At 54.0% G+C, this 19,620-nt stretch overlaps 2 protein-coding genes across 3 annotated transcripts in view; both read right to left on the reverse strand.

Moving 5' to 3' along the window:
- CBLC (Cbl proto-oncogene C) overlaps window positions 1-3,227 on the reverse strand; it is a 14,594-nt gene extending 11,367 nt beyond the window's left edge. For both annotated transcript variants that reach the window (XR_008616489.1, XM_055082123.1), the window contains exons 1-2: window positions 2,851-3,227; window positions 110-256 (exon numbers count right to left, since the gene is read on the reverse strand). Coding sequence is in view for 1 of the 2 variants with exons in the window: in XM_055082123.1 (XP_054938098.1) it covers window positions 110-256; window positions 2,851-3,200 (497 nt within the window). In the remaining variant the exon portion in view is untranslated. The remainder of the gene's footprint in view (window positions 1-109; window positions 257-2,850) is intronic.
- Window positions 3,228-12,564: 9,337 nt separating this feature from the next.
- The window catches only part of BCL3 (BCL3 transcription coactivator), a 10,259-nt gene continuing 3,203 nt past the window's right edge, over window positions 12,565-19,620 (reverse strand). The window contains exons 3-9 of the mRNA XM_024132637.3: window positions 15,517-15,625; window positions 15,074-15,278; window positions 14,877-14,965; window positions 14,590-14,667; window positions 13,808-13,975; window positions 13,321-13,438; window positions 12,565-13,190 (exon numbers count right to left, since the gene is read on the reverse strand). Coding sequence (XP_023988405.1) covers window positions 13,003-13,190; window positions 13,321-13,438; window positions 13,808-13,975; window positions 14,590-14,667; window positions 14,877-14,965; window positions 15,074-15,278; window positions 15,517-15,625 — 955 coding nt within the window. The 3' untranslated portion in view covers window positions 12,565-13,002. The remainder of the gene's footprint in view (window positions 13,191-13,320; window positions 13,439-13,807; window positions 13,976-14,589; window positions 14,668-14,876; window positions 14,966-15,073; window positions 15,279-15,516; window positions 15,626-19,620) is intronic.

Raw genomic sequence — 19,620 nt, forward strand, 5'->3', positions numbered from 1 at the left:
GGGGCCGGGGGCCTGGATCCTGGGTCTGGGGGAGGAGGGGCCGGGGGCCTGGACACCTGGGTCCGTGGGCAGGGGCAGGATGGGGTCCCAGGGGTGGGTGCTCACTCACCGGGCTCCGCACTGCTCTCTCCAGAAAGTGTGGGCCAGGACCTTGGTGAGCTGGTACGTGTGTCCACAGTATTTGCCCCCAGGGAAGAGTGCGCCCAGCTCCGCACACATGTGGCTGAAGATGAGGGTCAGCTTGGCCAGCTGTCGCCTGCGAGGTTGGGCTCTGAGGACCTGGACTTGACCTTGGGGCCCCCACTGACACCTCCACCCTCTGGCCAGAACATCCACAGGGGTGAGGCCCCCAGAATCTGACTAAGGTGTCAGTGCAGGATAAAAGTAGATTCCAAGACTGCCTGTTGCAGTCCTGATGCTTCCCCACTCAGAACCTCAGTGTCCCTGTCTGTGAAGGAAAGGCAGGTACCGCCTAATATCCAAGGGATCCTCCGGCAGATAAATCCCAGCCTCTGCCTGAAGCCTTGCCTAGCTGGACGTGGGACCACTAGGGCTGGGGCCATTTAGGGTGGTCTGTTTGGAGACTCCCTGTTGTTTTCAGCAGCACTGGGTGGTGGACCCCTGTGCTTCCTCCTGCTGGCTGCCTCCCTGAGGGGCCGTTCAGGACGTGGCGAGCAGTAGAGGGTAGCTCTGACACCGAGTTGTGTGATTTTTGGCAAGTTCCTCCCCCTCTCGTTAAGTCTCAGTTTCCTCAACCGTGAAATGGGCATAAATACAGGATAAGTACAGCCTCTGCTTCACAGGGGGAGCGATGAGGATTCTTACCTGTCTTACGAGCACCTAAAATGCCAAGCACAACCTGGTATACAGTCGGCACTCAGGGCATGTTAATTACTATTACTGTTCTTATTATTTTATATTAATAGCCTCCAGGTCTGTAGGATTCCTGGTGCCTTTTTTTTTTTTTGGCCGCATTGGGTCTTAGTTGCGGCACGCGGGATCTTTATTGCAGCGCGCAGGCTTCTCTCTAGCTGTGGCTCGCGAGCTCCAGAGCACGCGGGCTTAGTTGCAACATGGCATGTGGGATCCTAGTTCCCTGAGGGATCCTAGTTCCCTGACCAGGGATCGAACCCGTGTCCCCTGCATTGGAAGGTGGATTCTTAACCACTGTACCGCCAGGGAAGTCCCCCGATGCCTTTTATAGGGCCACCATTGACAGTTTCTAAGCACCCTCCTTTCCCAGAGTCTGTAATATAGTCACTATTCACATGTGACTGGTCCAAGTTGAGATGTACTCTAAATGTGAAATACACACTACATCTCAGAAACTTAGTGCAAAAGGAAAAAAAAAAAGAATGTGAATGATCTCATTAATCATCACCTTATATTGATCATAAGCTGAGATATATTGGATATAGTGAGTTAAAGAAAATGTTACTAAAATTTATTTCACCTGTCTAAAAAAACTTTTTGTAATATGTCTACTAGCAAATGAAAAACTACATATGTGGCTTGTATTAGATTTTAGTGGAAAGTCCTGGTCTAGAATCTCCATCAAAGAGTTGTTAGGACCCCCAACTCTAGAAAATCCACTGAAATACTCACTGAGCCCCTAAGCTTCCTAGTTTCTAGAACCTACTGCATCTAGAACGGTGGTTCTCAGTGGACTTATACCACCATTCTAAGGAGCTTCTAGAAATTTACTTGAGGCTGGATTGTGGGGACAATCCCCTCCAGTTAGATTTACTCACACCCCACTCAATTTTCCAATGTCCCATCAGACATTCGTGAAGGTGGAAAGTCCGTTTATAATGATCTGAGCTTAGAACCCAGTTCAGTTTCACATAAGCATTTTTTATGGCCACGCCCCACAGCTTGTGGGATCTTAGTTCTTGGACCAGGTATTGAACCTGGCCTCTTGGCAGTGAAAGCGTGGAGTCCTAACCACTGGACCGCCAGGGTATTCCCTACCTAAGCATTTTTTGCACTTTGAAAATTGTTTCTGAATTTTACAGAAATTCACTATCCTATGTATCCAGGGAAGTCTGTCTGATTCAGCAACAGAGTGATTTTTCCCTCCAAGTGCAAGTGTCTGACTAGGCAATTCTACCTTCCAGAATAATTGTAACTATGCCTTGGCATTTTCATTTGAAATATAGATAATTTTATTATGAAGAACATTCCTTTTATCTCTTCCTTATAATACATTTTGGGCATTATAGTGGTTTTTTTTTTAAAGAATTATGAAAAGGTAGGTTATTTACCCTAAAATACCTGGGGGTATTTCATTTCAGGATGGATTTAGAGAAACACTACAAAATATTTGCTCTAAAGAAGGGGCGTGGGGGCCTGTTGGGATTGAGAGCCGCTGTTCCAAACCTTGTTCTGGGTTCTAGGCCTCAAACCTCTGCCCCTGTCACTCAGCAGCCCTTTCCCCAGAATTCAGAACCGGAGCCGGCAACCTGCAGACGAGCACCAGGTCCTGACTTAGCTCTTCCTCAGGAACTAAAGAGGCTCTGGGAGTCCCCCAGGCGGGAGAGGTGATGGGGGCTTAAAGAGCACTTTGTCTAGCTATCCTCATGCAGGAAGCTCCCTGGGGTCTCCACATTCCAGGATGTGTGTCTAAATCCTCTGGGAGAGCAGCCCGCTTCTTAGCCGAGAAAGAGGGGGAAATGGGGAGCTCAGTGCCCAGGTGCCCAAGGAAGGAAAAACCTGGGTGGCCCAGTTTTCCATGTTTCTTCAGGGAGAAGGGCTTGGGACCGGGACCCCTGGGTCCGAGGGAGGAGGGAGCTGGGAGCGTGACCTGGGACCCACTCGCGAGCTCACCTTTGTCCTGGCGCAAGGGCTCACCTGAGTCTGGAGCCCTCCCGGAAGAGCTCGTCGTTGGCAGTCTTCCGGCCCCGGGGTGGCAGCAGTGCCGCCACCTGCCTGCTTTTGGCCTCCAGGTTAGCGAGATAGACCACGAGGAAGTCCTCCGCACCACCGGGACCCCCGGGGCCGCCTTCGCCGCCCTCCCGCCGGGCGTGCGCCACCTCGCGCAGCAGCTGAGCGGTGCAGGGCAGCAGGTCGCGCAGCGAGGGGGGACTCGAGGCGAGCCGGGGGTCCCCGCATTGCTCTTCCAGGCGCTGCAGCAGCCTCACCGCCCGACCGAACGCGCTGGATTCTCTCCACTGCCGTCCCCGCAGGGCCGCCGCAGCCATGGGTCCCTCCGATGCCGGAGGAGGTGAGCGAGCGACCGGGAGAGGCGCGGCCCCGCCCAGCCCGAGGTGGGGGCGGGACGGGGCGGGCCAGGTGAGGGCGGGCCCCGGAGAACCCGGGAGGGGACTGCCGGTACCTGTGTGTCCAGAGGGGGCGGGGGCGGGGGACTCTGGCAACTGGGTTCCTTAGATATGGGGTTCAAACGTCTGATCCCCAAGGAAAAGCCGGATGGGGTGGCTTCGGTGGGTGGCGATAGGACTTCCTGAATGGGTGGGAATCGCAGGTAAGATGCCTGGGCCCCTTGTGGGAAGGGCTGAGGACTGGGTCCCAAGATAGCAGTGGAGGAGGGGTTGGGGGAAACCTAGGACTTTTTGTTGGGGGCGAGAATGGGATTGGGAGTTTAGCTCCCAATGGGTTGGAACGTGGCTTTCCTGGGTCGTGGCTCAAAGTTCGGGTCATGGGTCGTGGCATGGGATTAAAGGTCAGAGAGCTGAACTTTCTAGGAGGAAATGTTAGGGAAATAGTGTGAGCCCTCTGTCCCTGAGAAGGAACACAGCGTGCCCAGACCCGTGGGTCCCCTAAGAGCAGGCGTTGGGAGAAGGGGGTCTGAGGGAGCAGGAATTTGGTGACATAATTCCTGGGTCCCCACAGCAGGGGCCTGCGAGAAATCGGGCTGGAGTTGAGACACCCAGATTTCCAAAGGAGGTGGGGGCTTCTGGGTCCTCAGGGGATGAGGCGGGAAGTTGGGGTTCATGAATGCTGAGGCCCAGGCGCGGCTGCTCAGCACAGGGCTGGAGAGACGTGGTTCTCTCCCCAACCTGCGCCACCTGTAGCATCTCCCCAGCCAGGGCTGTGCGCTGGGCGGCCACGGCGCGGGGGCGTTGTGGGCCGGACCGTCCCTCCGCCCCCAAGGCATCCAGGCCACGCCCCTGGGCGTCCTGGCCACGCCCCTGCCTGGAGACTGGCCAAGTTCTGATTACAAATATGCACATACCTAGAGAATTTCCAATCAGAGAATAATAGTAATAGCTAACATTTATTAAACATTTACTCTCTGTCGGTCCTTGTGTGTCAGGCTTTACATTTTCTCACTGAATTCTCAAAAACTCTTTGAGGTAGGAGGGGGAGAAGGATGAGGATGAGAGATGAGGCTCTCATTGCACCCCACTCTCCTCAGCCCCCATCCCCCATCTCTCAGAACCCGAGAATCCTTAACTTGTGGAATCTTCGAATTTACATCTCAGACTAAGCGAAGACCGGGGCTTTGCCGGCAGGATGGAGGGGTCTTCCTCCCAGCTCCTTGCGTTTCTGCGCCCTCTGAACCTCAGTTTCCGCCTCCGCGAAAAAGGATGAAAACCCACCGGCCTGGCAAAAATTCAGTTTTGATTATACCAGGTGTTGACCAGGAGCTGATGGAAGTGTAAACGGACAACTTAGGTTGGAGAATAACTTGACAGGATCCATCAAAGCCTTGGCAGGGCAAGTCCATTGCCAGCTACCTCCTTCAGAGCAGTGACTTGTAAACCACTTTTGCTCACATTGGGACGTTATACGCCTGAAACAGTTTTCACAGGGCAATCCTTACCCCGACTATGTGCATGCGCTCTCGTATCTTCTATTCAATTTAATTTAATTTCATCAAAGGGAAAATTGTGTTTGCAACCCACGAAATTGATTTCACAACCCACTAATGGATCTTGTTGGGCAGGTTGTAAAAATACTGCCCTAAGAAACTCCAAAGAGACGTGTTCAGGGATGTTAATCGCAGCCTTGTAGAAAATGGAGAAAACTGGAAACAGGGCAAGTGTCCATCATCAGAAGCAGTGAATACATTGTGGTATCCGTTCACAAAGGACTCCCACAGAGCAGTTCAAGTGAATGAACTGGACACACATTCCAACAACCTGAGTCGTAAAAAACGTAATGACGAGTGTACTGTGTTGAATAGTACCCCTCCCCCATTTGTGTCCACTGGAACCTATGAATGTGACCTTATTTAGAAAGTGTTTTTTTTAATTTTTAAAAAATTAATTTATTTTATTTATTTATTTTTGGCTGTGTTGGGTCTTCGTTGCTGTGAGCAGGCTTTCTCTAGCTGCGGCGAGCGGGGGCTACTCTTCCTTGAGGTGCGTAGGCTTTTCACTGCTGTGGCTTCTCTTGTTGCGGAGCACCGGCTCTAGGCGCGCGGGCTTCAGTAGTTGTGGCTCGGGGGCTCTAGAGCGCAGGCTCAGTAGTTGTGGCGCACGGGATTTGTTGCTCCGCAGCATGTGGGATCTTCCCCGACCAGGGCTCGAACCCGTGTCCCCTACATTGGCAGGAGGATTCTTAACCACTGCGCCACCAGGGAAGCCCAGAAATAGCGTTTTTGTAGGTGTAACCGAGTTAAAGATGAGTCATACTGAATTAGGGTGGGCCCTAAATGCAATATGACTGGAAATTTGGACACAGACACAGGTATACCCACAGGGAGAAAGCCATGTGACGACGGAGGCAGAGATTGGAGTGATGCATTTATAAGCTAAGGATTGCTGGGAAACACCAGAAGCTAGGAAGAGGCAAGGAAGGACCCTCCCCTAGAGCCTTCAGAGAGAACATAGCCCTGCCAGCACATTGGTTTGGGGCTCCTAGTCCCCAGAATTTTAAGAGAATAAGTTTGTTGTTTTAAGCCACTGAGTTTGTGGTCCTTTGTTACAGCAGCAACAGGAAATTAATACAATGAGTTTAAAAAAAAATGCAAGTGCGGAAGGATTAGTACAACACAATGTTGTTTATACCAGGTAAGAAAACCCGCAAAGGGAATTCCCTAGCGGTCCAGTAGTTAGGACTCTGTTCTCTCACTAACGAGGACACGGGTTCAATCCCTGGTCAGGGAACTAAGCTCCCACAAGCTGCACGGCGTGGCCAAAAAATAAAGAAAAGAAAAGGAAACCTGCAAAACCAATGCTCTATATTATTGGGGGATGCATCGTATGTGATAATAGTATGAAACCATGAGTGGTAATGTTGAGCATTAAAGGCAGGACATGTTGAAGGAAAAAGATGGACTCTGAGGATACAATGGGACTACGATATCGTTAACGCTTTAATTAAAAAAACTGGGTCAAATATGGCAAACTGGTTAAGAGTTCATACAGTTGCAAAGTGGATACAGAAGCAGTGGATGAGGGCTTCCCTGGAGGCGCAGTGGTTAAGAATCCGCCTGCCAATGCAGGGGACATGGATTCGAGCCCTGGTCCGGGAAGATCCCACATGCCGCGGAGCAACTAAGCCGGTGCGCCACGACTACTGAGCCTGCGCTCCAGAGCCCGTGCTCTGCAACAAGAGAAGCCACCGCAATGAGAAGCCCGCGCACCGCAAAGAAGAGTAGCCCGCGCTCGCTGCAACTAGAGCAAGCCCACCCGCAGCAACGAAGACCCAACGCAGCCAAAACTAAGTAAATAAAATAAATAAATTTATTTTAAAAAAATCAGTGGATGATAAGAAAAGATACTGAAAAATCATTAACAGTTAGGGAAGTGAAAATCCAAACCACAAGGACATCCAACTTCACACCTGCCAGGGAGGCTATAATCAAAAAGACAGACAATAATAAGTATTGGAGAGGCTGTGGAGAAACTGCAACCCTCAGACAGTGCTGGTGGGGATGTAAAATGGTGCAGCTGCTTTGGAAAACAGTTTGGTAGCTCCTCAAAATGTTAAACATAGAGTGATTGTATGACCCTGGAATTCCATGCCTATGTATATATATCGCAGAGAATTAAAAACATATATCCAGGGGCTTCCCTGGTGGCGCAGAGGTTGAGAGTCCGCCTGCCGATGCAGGGGACGCGGGTTCGTGCCCCGGTCCGGGAGGATCCCACGTGCCGCGGAGCGGCTGGGCCCGTGAGCCGCGGCCGCTGAGCCTGCGCGTCCGGAGCCTGTGCTCCGCAACGGGAGAGGCCACAGCAGTGAGAGGCCCGCGTACCGCAAAAAAAACAAAACAAACAAACAAAAAACAAAAAAATATATATATCCACACAAAGATCTGTGGAAGCAACTTAAATGCCCGTCAAATGACAATGGATAAAGGGGTAAATTAAACGCCGTATTCCCATATAATGGAATATTATTTGGCCATTAAAAGGAGTGAAATATTGGTACAGGCTACAACGTGGATGAACCTCAAAAGCATTATGCTAAAGTAAAAGAAGCCAGTCGCAAAAGACCACATATTGTACGACTCAATTTATATAAAATGTCCAGAATAGGCAAATCTATAGAGACAGAAAGAATATTAGGGATTGCCTAGGGCTGAAGGAAGGGGGTTGGGGGAAATAGGGAGTGACTGCTAATGGACAGGGGGTTTCTTTTGGGGATGAAGAAATGTGTTAAAATTGATTGTGGTGATGATTTCACAACTCTCTGAATTCACTAAAACCACTGAATTGTACACTTTAAATAGTTGAATTGTAGGCTATATACATTATATTTAATAAAACTGTTTTTAAAAAGTGGAGGCCGGACCCCAGGGTAGCCACAAGAGGGCGCACTAAGCACAGATTTACCTCCTCCCTTGGGAACTGAGTTTCTCAGGCCCTGCCCGCAGACCCTGGCCACACCTCCGAGAATCTGGCCACGCCCCAAGGTTCTGACCACACCCCAGGATATGGCCTGCCCTTCATCCAGGCCACGCTTCTGAAACTTTGCCCACACCCCCAAGACCCTGGCCACACCCCGAGACCTTAACACACCCTAAAGCCCATGTCACACCCCAAAGCAGAGTCTGAAGCAGCAAATTCACACTCCCAACTCCCCAAGCTCTGAGCACAGATGCTTGCACAGACTTTAATCCTCTTAGAAACACAGAGCCTTGAAACCATGATTTTTAATTTGCAAGCGTTCTTTTCTTTTTTGAAATCATTTTAAACTTATAGAAAAGTTGCAAGAATAGGGCAAAGGTTTCTTGTATACCCTTTACCCAGACTCATCAATTGTTAACAATTTGTCAATTTGCTTTATTATTTGCTCTCCCCCTCCCTCGAACCATTTGAGAGTAAGTTTCAGACATTTTACCTCTTTGCTCCTAAACACTCCGATGTGTATCTCCACATCTAAGAACATTCTCTTACACAGTCACAGTATGGTTATCAAAAGCAGGACAGTTAACAGTGATACAATACTAGCATGTAACACTGCAGCCTATATTCAAATCGCCAGTTGTCCCCAAATTATCCTTCAGAGCAAACCATTTTTTCCAGTCCAGGATCCAATCTGAGATCATGTGTTGCATTTAGGTTTTTTCTTTTAAATTTAGTTTATTTATTTTTGGCCACATTGGGTCTTCGTTGCTGAGTGCGGGCTTCTCTTTGTGGTAGCTTCTCTTGTTGCGGAGCACGGGCTCTAGGCGCGTAGGCTTCAGCAGTTGTGGCTCTCGGGCTCTAGAATGTGGGCTCAGTAGTCGTGGCACACGGGCTTAGTTGCTCCATGGCATGTGGGATCTTCCCGGACCGGGGCTCAAACCCGTGTTCCCTGCACTGGCAGGCAGATTCTTAGCCACTGCGCCACCAGGGAAGTCCTGCATTTAGTTTTGATATCTTTATATTGTCCTTCAGTCTGGTACAACCGCTCAGCCTATCTTTGTGTTTCATGAAGTTGACGTTTTCGATAAATCACAGGCCACTTCTTAGCTCTTTGGTAAGATGTCTAGATTTGGGTTTGTCTGACATTTCCTTGTGATCAGATTCTGGTGGCAGGAATATTATAAAAGTGATGCTGTGTCCTTCTCAGCGCATGGTATCAGAAGGTACACGATGTTGGTCGTCACATTCTTGGTGATGAATTCCTTTGCTTGGTGAAGGTGAATTGTGGAATCCCGGACTCACCGATTCACCAGGTCAGTGTCTGCCCTTTCTGGGCCTCAGTTTCCCTTTCTGTAAAATGGAGGTGTGGCTGACTTGAGGGTCTGCTCACACACTGAACCAGCAGATGTGTTCTGTTTAGTTCTTATGTAAAAGCATTTTGGGGGGACAGCACCCACATTTAAGATTTGGCAGATTTCATGCAAGCGCTTGGAAGAGATATTCTCTGACTGAGCATCTGGGTTTGCTCAGGGTGGTGATAACAAGTGAAACTTTGCAACAGGGGCTGGGCCCCCGGAGAAATGCATTGAAAGTATGACTTCTGGCTCTAGAATGCAAGGACTTTCACAGGAGAACAGTTCTCGGTGGTGGTGGTTAAGGGGGTTGTTTAATTCTGGGAAGGCTGGGGGCGGGGACTGGAGACCCTCTATATAGCCCTTCTCCCCTCTCCTTGGAGTCTTTCTTCAGGGGCAGGGGGCTGGGTGTGGAAGGACACGTGCCCAGTCCCAAGGTCAGGAAGCTGAGAGGGGGTTTCCATGTGTGGAGAAGCCAGATCCTTTGTTTTAGAGAAGTAAGTTACCAAGGTCAGGGCCGGGTTCAGCTTTTGAACCCGGGGATAGTTTCTCACACACAAAGAGGCACATCACTTACAGTCTGGACCCACAGATACAAGGAGATCTTGACACACACTCCAGGCTGGTGATGGGGCTGGCACCCACACTCTCATCAAATCCTCATCAACCCATCAGCCCTCAGATGTGGGCATTATTCCCATTTTACAGATGCGGAAATGGAGGCGCAGGGCCTGAAGTCACCTGATCAAGGTCACATGGCTAGGGAACGGAAGGGCTGGACCCGAACTCAGTTCTAACTCCGGGGCCTGTGCTCTCAACGACACACCACCTGTTATCTCGCACCCTTTCCACACACACATGCATGTGCACACACAGAATAATAGGCACAACCACACACAACCTTCCCGTGAGTCAAGAGGGCCCAGCGACTACGAGCGTGGGTTTAGGAGGCAGGAGACCTGGCCTTGGACGGGCAACTTGCTCTCTCTGAGTCTCAGTTTTCTCATCTGGAATATGGGTGCCATCATGGTCAATACATGGTTGCTAGTATTTGCTCCCAAATTGGTCACACAGTGTGACAGGGGACCAGACACAGCCACAAAGAATCGCAGACACCATAATGCAAGGGGGAGTGGGTGAGGCTCACTCATTCTACCATCACTTCTCAGGGGTCTGCTCCATGCCAGGCAGTGTGCTGGCTGCTGTGGGTAGGGCAGCAGGAGGAAACTGTCCTCCCAGGGCTCACAGTCTGCTGGAGAGACAGTCATTGCACATGACCTTGCTCATGTGGTGGGATTATCACGTGGGAAGTTCTCACGCACAGCTGCTTTCAGGGCCCAACAGTCACCCTCTGTAGTGGGTTGAGCGGTGCCCTCCCCCAAAGATATGTCCCCATCCTAACCCCCCAGAACCTTTAAATGTGACCTTATTTGGAAAAAGGGTCTTTGCAGATGCACTTAAGGTTAGGATCTCAAGATGAGATCGTCCTGGATTACCTGGGTGGGTTTAGGGCTAAACCCAATGACAATTGTGCTTATAAGAGCCAGAAGAGAAGACACAGACACACAGCAGAGGAAGCCGTGTGAAGATGGAGGCAGAGATTGGAGAGATGCAGCCACAAGGCAAGGAATGCCAGCAGCCACCAGAAGCTGGAAGAGGCAGGGAAGGATCCTCCCCTAGAGCCTTTGGAGGGAGTGTGGCCCTGCTGACACCTTGATTTTGAACTTCTGGCTTCCAGAACTGTGAGAGAATAAGTTCATTTTAAGCCATCTAGTTTGTGGCCATTTGTTACAGCAGCCCCAGGAAACCAGCATGTCTTCCAAATCAGGCAGCTCTAGGGACACCATAGCCCAGAGGTGGCATCAAAAGCACTGGCACATGGTCACAAACACACACACAAGGACGCATGGCCACCTAAGTCAGGAGGGCCACGTGAACATGGGCTACCCAGTCACAGCTGCCCCAGAAGTGCGTGTGCATGGATGTGTGTGTGTACACACACACACGCACACACCCCCCTAGCCTAGACCCAACAGTGTCTCCTAGGAAGACACTAAGGCAGCGGGTCCCACAGACACACAGCACGTTGTGGAGTCACCGCAGCAGAAGTGTTCACAATCAGCAAGACATACGAAGGCCCAGAGGCCCAAGGAGGGTCCCCAGCCTGAAAAACCCACACTCAGCATCACTCGGAAACACAAACACAGGGTCACTCAAGAAAACCAATAGAATGGGACCAAGGTTGCCAGCTTCTCCCAAAGGACACCCCTTTCTCCAAGGCTGGAAGCACTGGGGGCTGACATGGGGTCCAGCCCTTTCTTGGGGGTTCCAGCTTGTCCTTGCCCCCCCCCCCCCCATTGTACATCCATCTTCCCTTCCCAACGGGCAAATCCCTGCAACAAGTCACTTACCCGTATACCCACTGCCTAGTGATGTTGCTTCTCTGATGGAATAAAGACTCCGATGATATTTACATCCTAACCCCTGGAACTCTGTGAATGTTACTTCATGTGGCAAAAGGGATCTGGCAGATGTGAGGAAGTTAAGGGTCTTGAGATGGGGAGGTTATCCTGGATTATTTGGGGGGAGCTGGGGGAATCACAGGGTCCTCCTAAGAGGGAAACAGGAGATCAGAGTAGATGTACAGATAGAAGCAAGAAGGTGCTGTGATACAAGGAAGGGGCCATGGGCCAAGGAATGCAGGCGGCCTCTGGGAGCTGGACAGTGCAAGGGACCAGATTCTCCTCTAGAGCTTCCAGAGAGAACCAGCTCTGCTGACACTTTGACTTTGGTCCAGTCAAGTTGATTTTGGACTTCTGACCTCCAGAACTATAAGAGGATGAATCTGTGCTGTTTTAAGCTGCTGAATTTGTGGTGTTTTGTTACCGTGGTAACGGGAAATGAATGCAAACCCTGACTGATACGTAAGAGACGCGTCCAGACAGTCAAAAATATATATGTATGTCAGGGGGGCCCTGGAGCCACTGAATAAAATGTGACACACCAAGCGAGGCAGTCACGTAGAAACAATCACACGATGACCGCAGGTCTCAATGTTAGGAACACTCACAAATGCTACACGCACGGAGACCCAGAGGCAACTGGCATCAACAGTTTACCACAGGTACGCAACAGTCAGCTGTACCACAGGGACCCACAAACCGCAGAATCCTTCAGAAGCACACATACGCACACATGCACACACCTAAGGTCACTATGGAATCCAACAGAGTCCTCTGGAAAGATGTCACACTTCACGTCATCCCCAGAAACAATGGCACAGTGACACAATGACAGAACATTTACAACACACCGTAAGTCCTAGAGTCGCCCACACATGTCACTGTCAGTCTGAGACTCACGTGGAGTCAGCTGGATACAGCACCCAGGTGGGCACACACACAAACACACTTCCTCCAGACCTCCGCATGAAAGAGGCCTAGCAGAGCCAGGGATACGGTACAAAAATAGTTTATTACAAAAGAAATCCAACCAAAAAGCCTAATAATTTACATTGATATCAGTGCCTGGCTACAGCCCATCTCTCCCTCCTTACTGAACTGGGTAAAGGCCAGAGGGGAGGGCTGTTCCTTGGTTCCACCAGCTCTGGGAGAGGAGAAGGAAATGAACGATTGGGTGAAGTTCCAGATGGGAGACTGGTGCCTGAGAATAATAGGGTAAGAGTCCCGGGCTGGGGGTGGGGACGAGACGGGGGAATATCCGTGCTGAGAAGAGGGGGGCGGTTATGGGTAAATATATGTGCCTCTGTGCAAATCCTGGTCCAGAAGATTGGGGGGGGGGCAGAGTGAGATCTTCACAGTTTCCAGGAGGGCTGACCCCATAGGGCAGCGAGGTCCCTCCTCATGAGTCCGAGATCTGCCCCCCCATCCCTCTCAGCTACCTCCTGGAGCTGGGGAGGGGGGCACCGGCCGGCCAGGGGCTCGGAGGACCCCGGCATAGGGCAGGAAGGTCGGTGGAGATGAGGCAGGAAGGAAAAAATTGGGGGGAACCATGATGAATCCAGGGGGGTCCTTGGGGGGAGACTGGGAGGGCGAGGAGGGTGGTGATGCTGACAGAAGACCTGTGGGAAGAGAAGAGAGAGGAGGGGTGAGGGCAGCGAGAGGCTGGATCCAGGGAGAAGGGGGCTGGGGAACCCCACTCCTGGGTTCTGAGGGAGGGCGGAGCTGGGCTGCTGGAAGTCGGTTTCTCACCATTGGAGCTGAGGCGGCTGCTGCTCTCAGGGGAGGTGGTGGCACTCCGGTCAGGGGAGGGCTCTGGCTGGCATGCAGGAGCAGGCCGTGTGGCCTTCCCTCTCAGGATGTCGATGACCTGTGGGGCGGTGGGGCGGGGTGTCATCACCAGGCCACCCCTACCCACACAGCCCTGCCTCTCTCCATCTCTCCTAGCTCACGGGGTCTCCTAGCTCAGGGAGCACCGCCTCTTTCTCAGTACGTGCAGGGGGACAAGTCACTTCCTTTCTTTGTGCCTCAGTCACTCCTTTGTCTAGAACTCACACCCACGCCCTCAGGCTCACCGGCTCGCCTCCAAGCCCTGGCACAGACGCGCGCACGCCCACCGCCGCATCCCCTGCACGCACGTGCCCACTCACCTGTCACATCCGCGCGGACCGGCGCTCGGGCACAGACACCCCTGCAACCCCTGTAACCCCCGCCGCCACCAGCGCGCACACTCACTCACCCGGCGGCTGCGCGCCACCATGAGCGGCGTGTCGTTGTGGCAGTTCTTGAGGCCGCTGTCGGCGCCGCTGCGGACCAGCGTGCGCACGAGCGGGAGGAGCCCGCGGCCTGACGCCGAGTGCAGCGCCGAGCTGCCCGAGTACATCTGCGCGTTCACGTTGGCGCCGTGCTGCGGGCGAGGAGGCGCGGGTCAAGACCACCGCCAGGTCCCGGTGGAGGGGGGCGGAACCCAGGGGCGGGGCCACAGTGAGGGGCGGGGCCGGGTGTGAAGGTGGGACTCACAACCTGGGGCGGGGCCAGATCGGGGTGGGGTGATGGAAGGGTAGAAGTTGGAAACAAAGGCGGGACAGGGCGGGATTGGAGGGGCGGCGCCGAATCTACCGGAGCTGGACTCGGCAGCCCCGGCCAAAGCAGGGGCGGAGTCAGAGAAGGGAAGGGTCCAGAGCCTGGGCCTGATCGTGGACGGAGTCGGGGCGGAAGGACAGCGCGGAGACAGGGCCAAAGCCGGAAGGCAGCAGGGTCGGCAAGACTCTAGCTGGTTGGGGCCTGGGACGTTTTGGGGCCGGAGGAGGGATGGGAGAAGACCCGGGACTAGTTCGTAGCCCGGAGGGGTGAAGTCCTAGGGTTGACAGAACGAGGCCTAGAAGGAAAGGTCGGGGCTGGAAGCGCAGCAAGAGCAAGAGCCAGAACTGGAAGGCGGCGTCGGTGGCAGGGATGGGGCGACAGCCGGTTGGTGTCAGAGGAAAGGGTGGGCGAGAGGCCACGGGCAGGGGCCTTACCCACCTGTAGCAGCAGCTGCACCATGCTAAGGCTGTTGTTTTCCACGGCGTGGATGAGTGGGGAGCGGCCACTCTTAATGTCCTGAGGCAGGGAGGGAAGGTTTTAAGCGTCTCCTAGCACTGCCCAAACAGCCGGCGGCCCGCATCCTAACCGCTTGGTCCAGCATCTCAATCCCTAGATTCTTCAAGCCCCACCCCACCCATTCGGGCTCTCTCCCACCCAAGCCCCGCCCCGTTGGCCCCGCCCCTCTCTGCTCCTCTTGGCCCCTCCCCCGGCCCAATCGCGCTCACCACAGCGTCGATGTCCGCGCCGTGCTCCAGCAACAGCAGCACCGCTTCTTGGCACTCGGTGTTCACGGCCACGTGCAGGGCGGTGAGCCCTGAAGGAGAGGGAGACTCAGTTAAACCTGGGCCTGGGGCTTTGCAGCCTCAGAAGGACTCCAGGTCCTGCCGGACAGCCCCCACCCCGCGCCCGGGTATACGCTCACCGTCGTAATTGCGGGCCTCCAGGTCCATGGTGCCCCCGGCCGCGCTGTCCAGCAGGGCCCGCAGGCAGGCCGGGCTGCGGTGCTCGCACGCTAGGTGGGCTGCCGTCTGGCCGTGGCGGTCCAGTGCCATGGGGCTGGCACCGGCCATCACCAGGAGCCGGACCACAGACGGCAAAGTGGTGATCACAGCCAGGTGTAGCGGTGTCTGGGGAACAGAGACCGTGAGGGACCCGTTCCCTGCCCCGCGTCCCAGTCCTGCCTTCCTCAGAATTCCCGAGTCCTGACCCCCAGCTGTAGTCTTAGGCAGGAACCAGAAATCTGGAGCACCTCCTCCCTCAGATTCAAGAGTCAGGGCCCCCAGCTCTTCTTCCCGTAGGAAACAGGAGTCCGGGCTCCCAGACCCCTCTTCCATTAGATCCAGGCCCCCAGGCCCCCAGCCTCACCTGCCGGAGGTTGTTGTAGATATCCAGCTCCCGGCCGCCATGCTGGAAGAGGTTGACTAGCCGATGGACAGCTGGTAGATTGCCCTGCACCACCGCAATGTGGAGTGGCCTGGGGGTGGAGGATCACAGGCATTAGAGGCTGGTCACCTCTCACCCCCACACTCTTAGCAGTGCTAACTCCAAAATGTGCAGGATACTTTAGAAGTGTCTCTAGAATCCAACCACTGCTCCCCACCCCCACTCCCTCCATCCTGTCAGGCACCACCATCTCCCCTCCTGGACTGTCCCCTCCTCGCTGGCCTCCCTGCTTCCATCCTGCTCTACTGTCTGTCCCTCACATAGCAGCTAGAGGGACCCTTTTAGAACCTAAGTCAGGTCATGCCCCTTTTCTGCACAGAATCCTCAGAGTAAAGTCCTCACCATGGCCCACGGGCCCTGTGTGATCTTGCCTCCTGCTCTTCAATTCCTTTTGATATCATCTCTGTCCACTCTTCTCAGCCCTCTCTGGCCACTAGCCTCCTTGGTGTTCCTCAAACATACCAAGCACGCTTGCCTCCTAGGCCTTTGCACTGGCTGTTCCCTCCGCTGGGAAGAGGCTTCCCCCCATACCTGCAGGGCTAGCTCCCCTCATTTGGGCCTCTGCTAAAACGGTACAGCAGCGGCTCCCTCCCCCTCCCCCGGCTTTATTTTCTTCCAGTTCATCACCTGACATGGTACACTTTACTTGTTTCCTGTCTGAATCTCCCCCATAGGAGGTCAAGTCCACCAGGGTAGAGTGTTTGGTGTGCTTCCATCACTGCCCAGCGCCTAGGACAGTGGCTGGTGCTGAGCAGGTGCTCCACAAACACGCTCTGAATAGATGAGTCCCTCTCAACGATCCCTGGCCATCCTTGAAGCTGGTAACCACATTCCCACCCCACTCCAGGCCAGTTTTCTCATCTGTGGAATGGGTGTGGATGAACTCGATACCATCAAGGTCTCCATCAGCGGTGACTGGAGATCACGGTCAGCCTCCATCCCAAGAGTATGTGTGTGGAGGAAGTTCTGCCCAGAACGGAGGTGGGACAAGCTAGTCACTGTTTGGGAAGCCGGACTGCGCAACCCAGGTTCCCCCCCCCCACACTTCTGGACTGAAGGACTCATTCCCTCAGCTTCTGGGAAGGTTGTCAGCTCTCAGCTCTCTCTGGGAATTACCCTCCGCTGAAAAGAGCTGCTTGCCCAGGTCATGGGGGTGAGGTGGGTAGATGCCACCCAATGGCATCCAGTGACTGGTCCGTGTGGACGTCAAAGGCCTGGGCTTCTGGCCCCAACTCTGAAGGCCACTCCAGCTGCAACATTCCCTGTGGGATAACTGAGGCCCTGATGAAACTACGTAGCAGCTCAAATTCTCCCTCCGCCCAGTCCTGCTTCCTCCATCCCTGCAGGCATTGATCTGGATAACAATTTTCAATAAACTTCCTGCCAACTTCCCAGGGCCCCCAACCTGGAAGAGCCATTTAGAGCTGAGAGCAATCTGGGACGACTGTATGGGGCGGGGGACATTAGCGCTGAGGGCACAAGGCTGACTGGAGGTACACAGTCCCTACAACCTTTCTTTAAAGGCCATTTTCTAGAGCGACTTCTTCTTTCTCACCCACCACTGCTTGCTGACAAACCAGGGCGTGTCTAAGAGAGGTGAACAGCCGTTCTCCCAATTCTGGAATCTGCATCCAGAATCCAGCTCCCTAGGTACTGGAGGCAGAGAAATCCTGCAGCCCTGGGGGCTTTGCCGGGGCTGAGTAGGCCAGGGTTGCAAATTGCGTTACAAGTCTCTCTGGCTGTGCGGCTAGGTTGCCCTTTACAGCCTCGGGTTTCTCCTCCGTAAAGTATAGCCTACAAGAACGCCCATCTCCCAGGAGGAGATCATGCAGGTGTAACGCTGAACCTGGATCCTGAGCCGAGAAAGCCAAATTTAAAAAGAAATCTTGGGGGAGGGGTAGGACCTGGGCCAGGGCCCCCTTGGGAAGGGCTCCCTCCCCTCCCTGCATCTCCCAGGATGCCCGGCCTGGGTCCCCTTCGGGGCGGGAGGGGTTAAATGAGGGCTGAGGGAGAAAATTATTTCAGAGAAACCGTCCAGGCCTGAGTTCCCATAAACGCGCGGGCCGCAGGGGGTGGGGCGGGGCTGGAGGAAGTGGGGACGGGAGGGGCGGCCCAGCCCTCGGACTTCCAGTAACAGGTCTGCTGGGCGGGGCTCGGCTTCCTGCTCCCGGGGGAGGGAAGCCTGTCCCGTCGGGGATCTACCCCGGCCACCCGGACACCCCAACTTCCATCCTCGAATAGGGCGGAGAGGGGAGCCTAATCCAAAGCGATTTAGTTACCCTGCGGGTAAGGGCCCCAACTTCTCCAGCCAGGGGACCCCTCTGGAACTCCACCCTCCAGGGCTCCGACTCCAGCTGGCTCCCTAACCCCCACATCCTGGCATCCATCCCCAAGATCTCTTGGGACCCGGGAATACGGTGCCCTAACTCTTTGCGGATACGGACTTTCCCCTTCCCCCCAAGTTCGAGATCCCCAAGCTGCCCTGCCCCCTGCTCCTTACCCGCTCAGGGGTCACGGAATGCGGTACCCCAACCTCCGCTCTCTGGGACTCCGAACGCGTTCTCCCCTCTCTTGGAGACCCAGACTTCCACCTCCCCAGTGCCTCCTGACTTCTTGGTGGCGGGGGTGGGGTGGGGGTGGGGTGGGGGGTGGGGAGGTTGTCCGAATGCCCTGAGATCTTACTCCCTTGAATCCCTAGAAGCCCGCCCTCCCAACCGTAGCTTTGCTGCTCTGGGGACCCAGACCTAGCCTGTCCCCCCTCCCCCGCCCCAGCCTGGCCTGCGCCTGCTGCCCATTCCGGTAAAGTCTCGGCCCCAGCGGAAGGGGTTAAGGTTAGAGGGAGCGCCAGGAGGGGGAGGCTGCGAGTGAGTGACGGGTGCTGACGTGGGGGAGGCAAAGCAGCTGGGCTGCGGTCAGGTTCTGCGGGAAGGGATTTCCCCCAACAGGCAGCTGAGGCAGAAGTGTTTGCTTTGGGGGAGAGCGGAGAGGGCGGGGAGGGCGGCTGGGGCGTGGGGCTGGAGACTGGTGTGCCAGGTCGCCTCTGCACCCTGCTTTCACAGGCTGCAAACAAATCACCCCTGGGGACAGGTACAAATTAAATCTATTTCACTGATGACCCCAGACGTACCCAGAGCGGGCGGGAACTAGCTTTACCGAGCCCTGTATATCTCAGGCACTTTCTCCTGCTTGGGTTCCCAAGGATAAGTCCACGCCAACCCTGGGAGCTCTGTTCAACCAACCAAAAGCCACTCCCATGTACTGAGCACCTACTGTGTGCCCCCCCCCCCACCGTTCTATGCACTGTATGTACGTACATCACTGCACTGAATCCTAACTGTGATTATGAGCCCGGATTTCCAGACAGGGAAACTGAGGCTCGAGGATGTGAAGTCACCCAGGAGCCAGTGGTGGAGGCCCCCCCTTTCCTTGTAGAAATAGGCTTGTCCATCCCATCTCCACCTGTGTTTTCCAGTCCCCAAACCCATTCCCAGATAATTGCTTTATAGAAATCATTTCATTTCTGCCTCACAGAGACCCTCATCTTATGCTTCCTGTTTTTACAGGGGGAAACTGAGGTAGAGAGGGGTGAGAAAGTGGCCAGCTGAGATTCAAACCGAGGTCGATAGAATAACAATAACCATGGTGGTCAAGTATATCGAGTGCTTACTCTGTGCTAGGCCCTCCCATGCAGGATTTCTCAGCAGCTTCATGCTGCTCAGAAGCATGTCCCTCAAACGGCAGATGATAAAACCATGAGATTTGGGAAATCAACTTAAGGGCTCGTCAAATTAACTTAGTGGGCTATGACCAGGAAACAATGACATAAGACTAGAATAGAAAATCCCAAAGTAGATCCCAAGTCGTAAGGGTGAGTGTTGTTTTGTTCTGTGCAATTTTTTTTTTTTTTTCGGTATGCAGGCCTGTCACTGTTGTGGCCTCTCCCGTTGCGGAGCACAGGCTCCGGACGCGCAGGCTCAGCGGCCATGGCTCACGGGCCCAGCCGCTCCGCGGCATGTGGGATCTTCC

This window comes from Physeter macrocephalus, unplaced genomic scaffold (assembly GCF_002837175.3).
Source record: "Physeter macrocephalus isolate SW-GA unplaced genomic scaffold, ASM283717v5 random_18, whole genome shotgun sequence".
Classification (NCBI taxonomy): Eukaryota; Metazoa; Chordata; class Mammalia; order Artiodactyla; family Physeteridae; genus Physeter; species Physeter macrocephalus.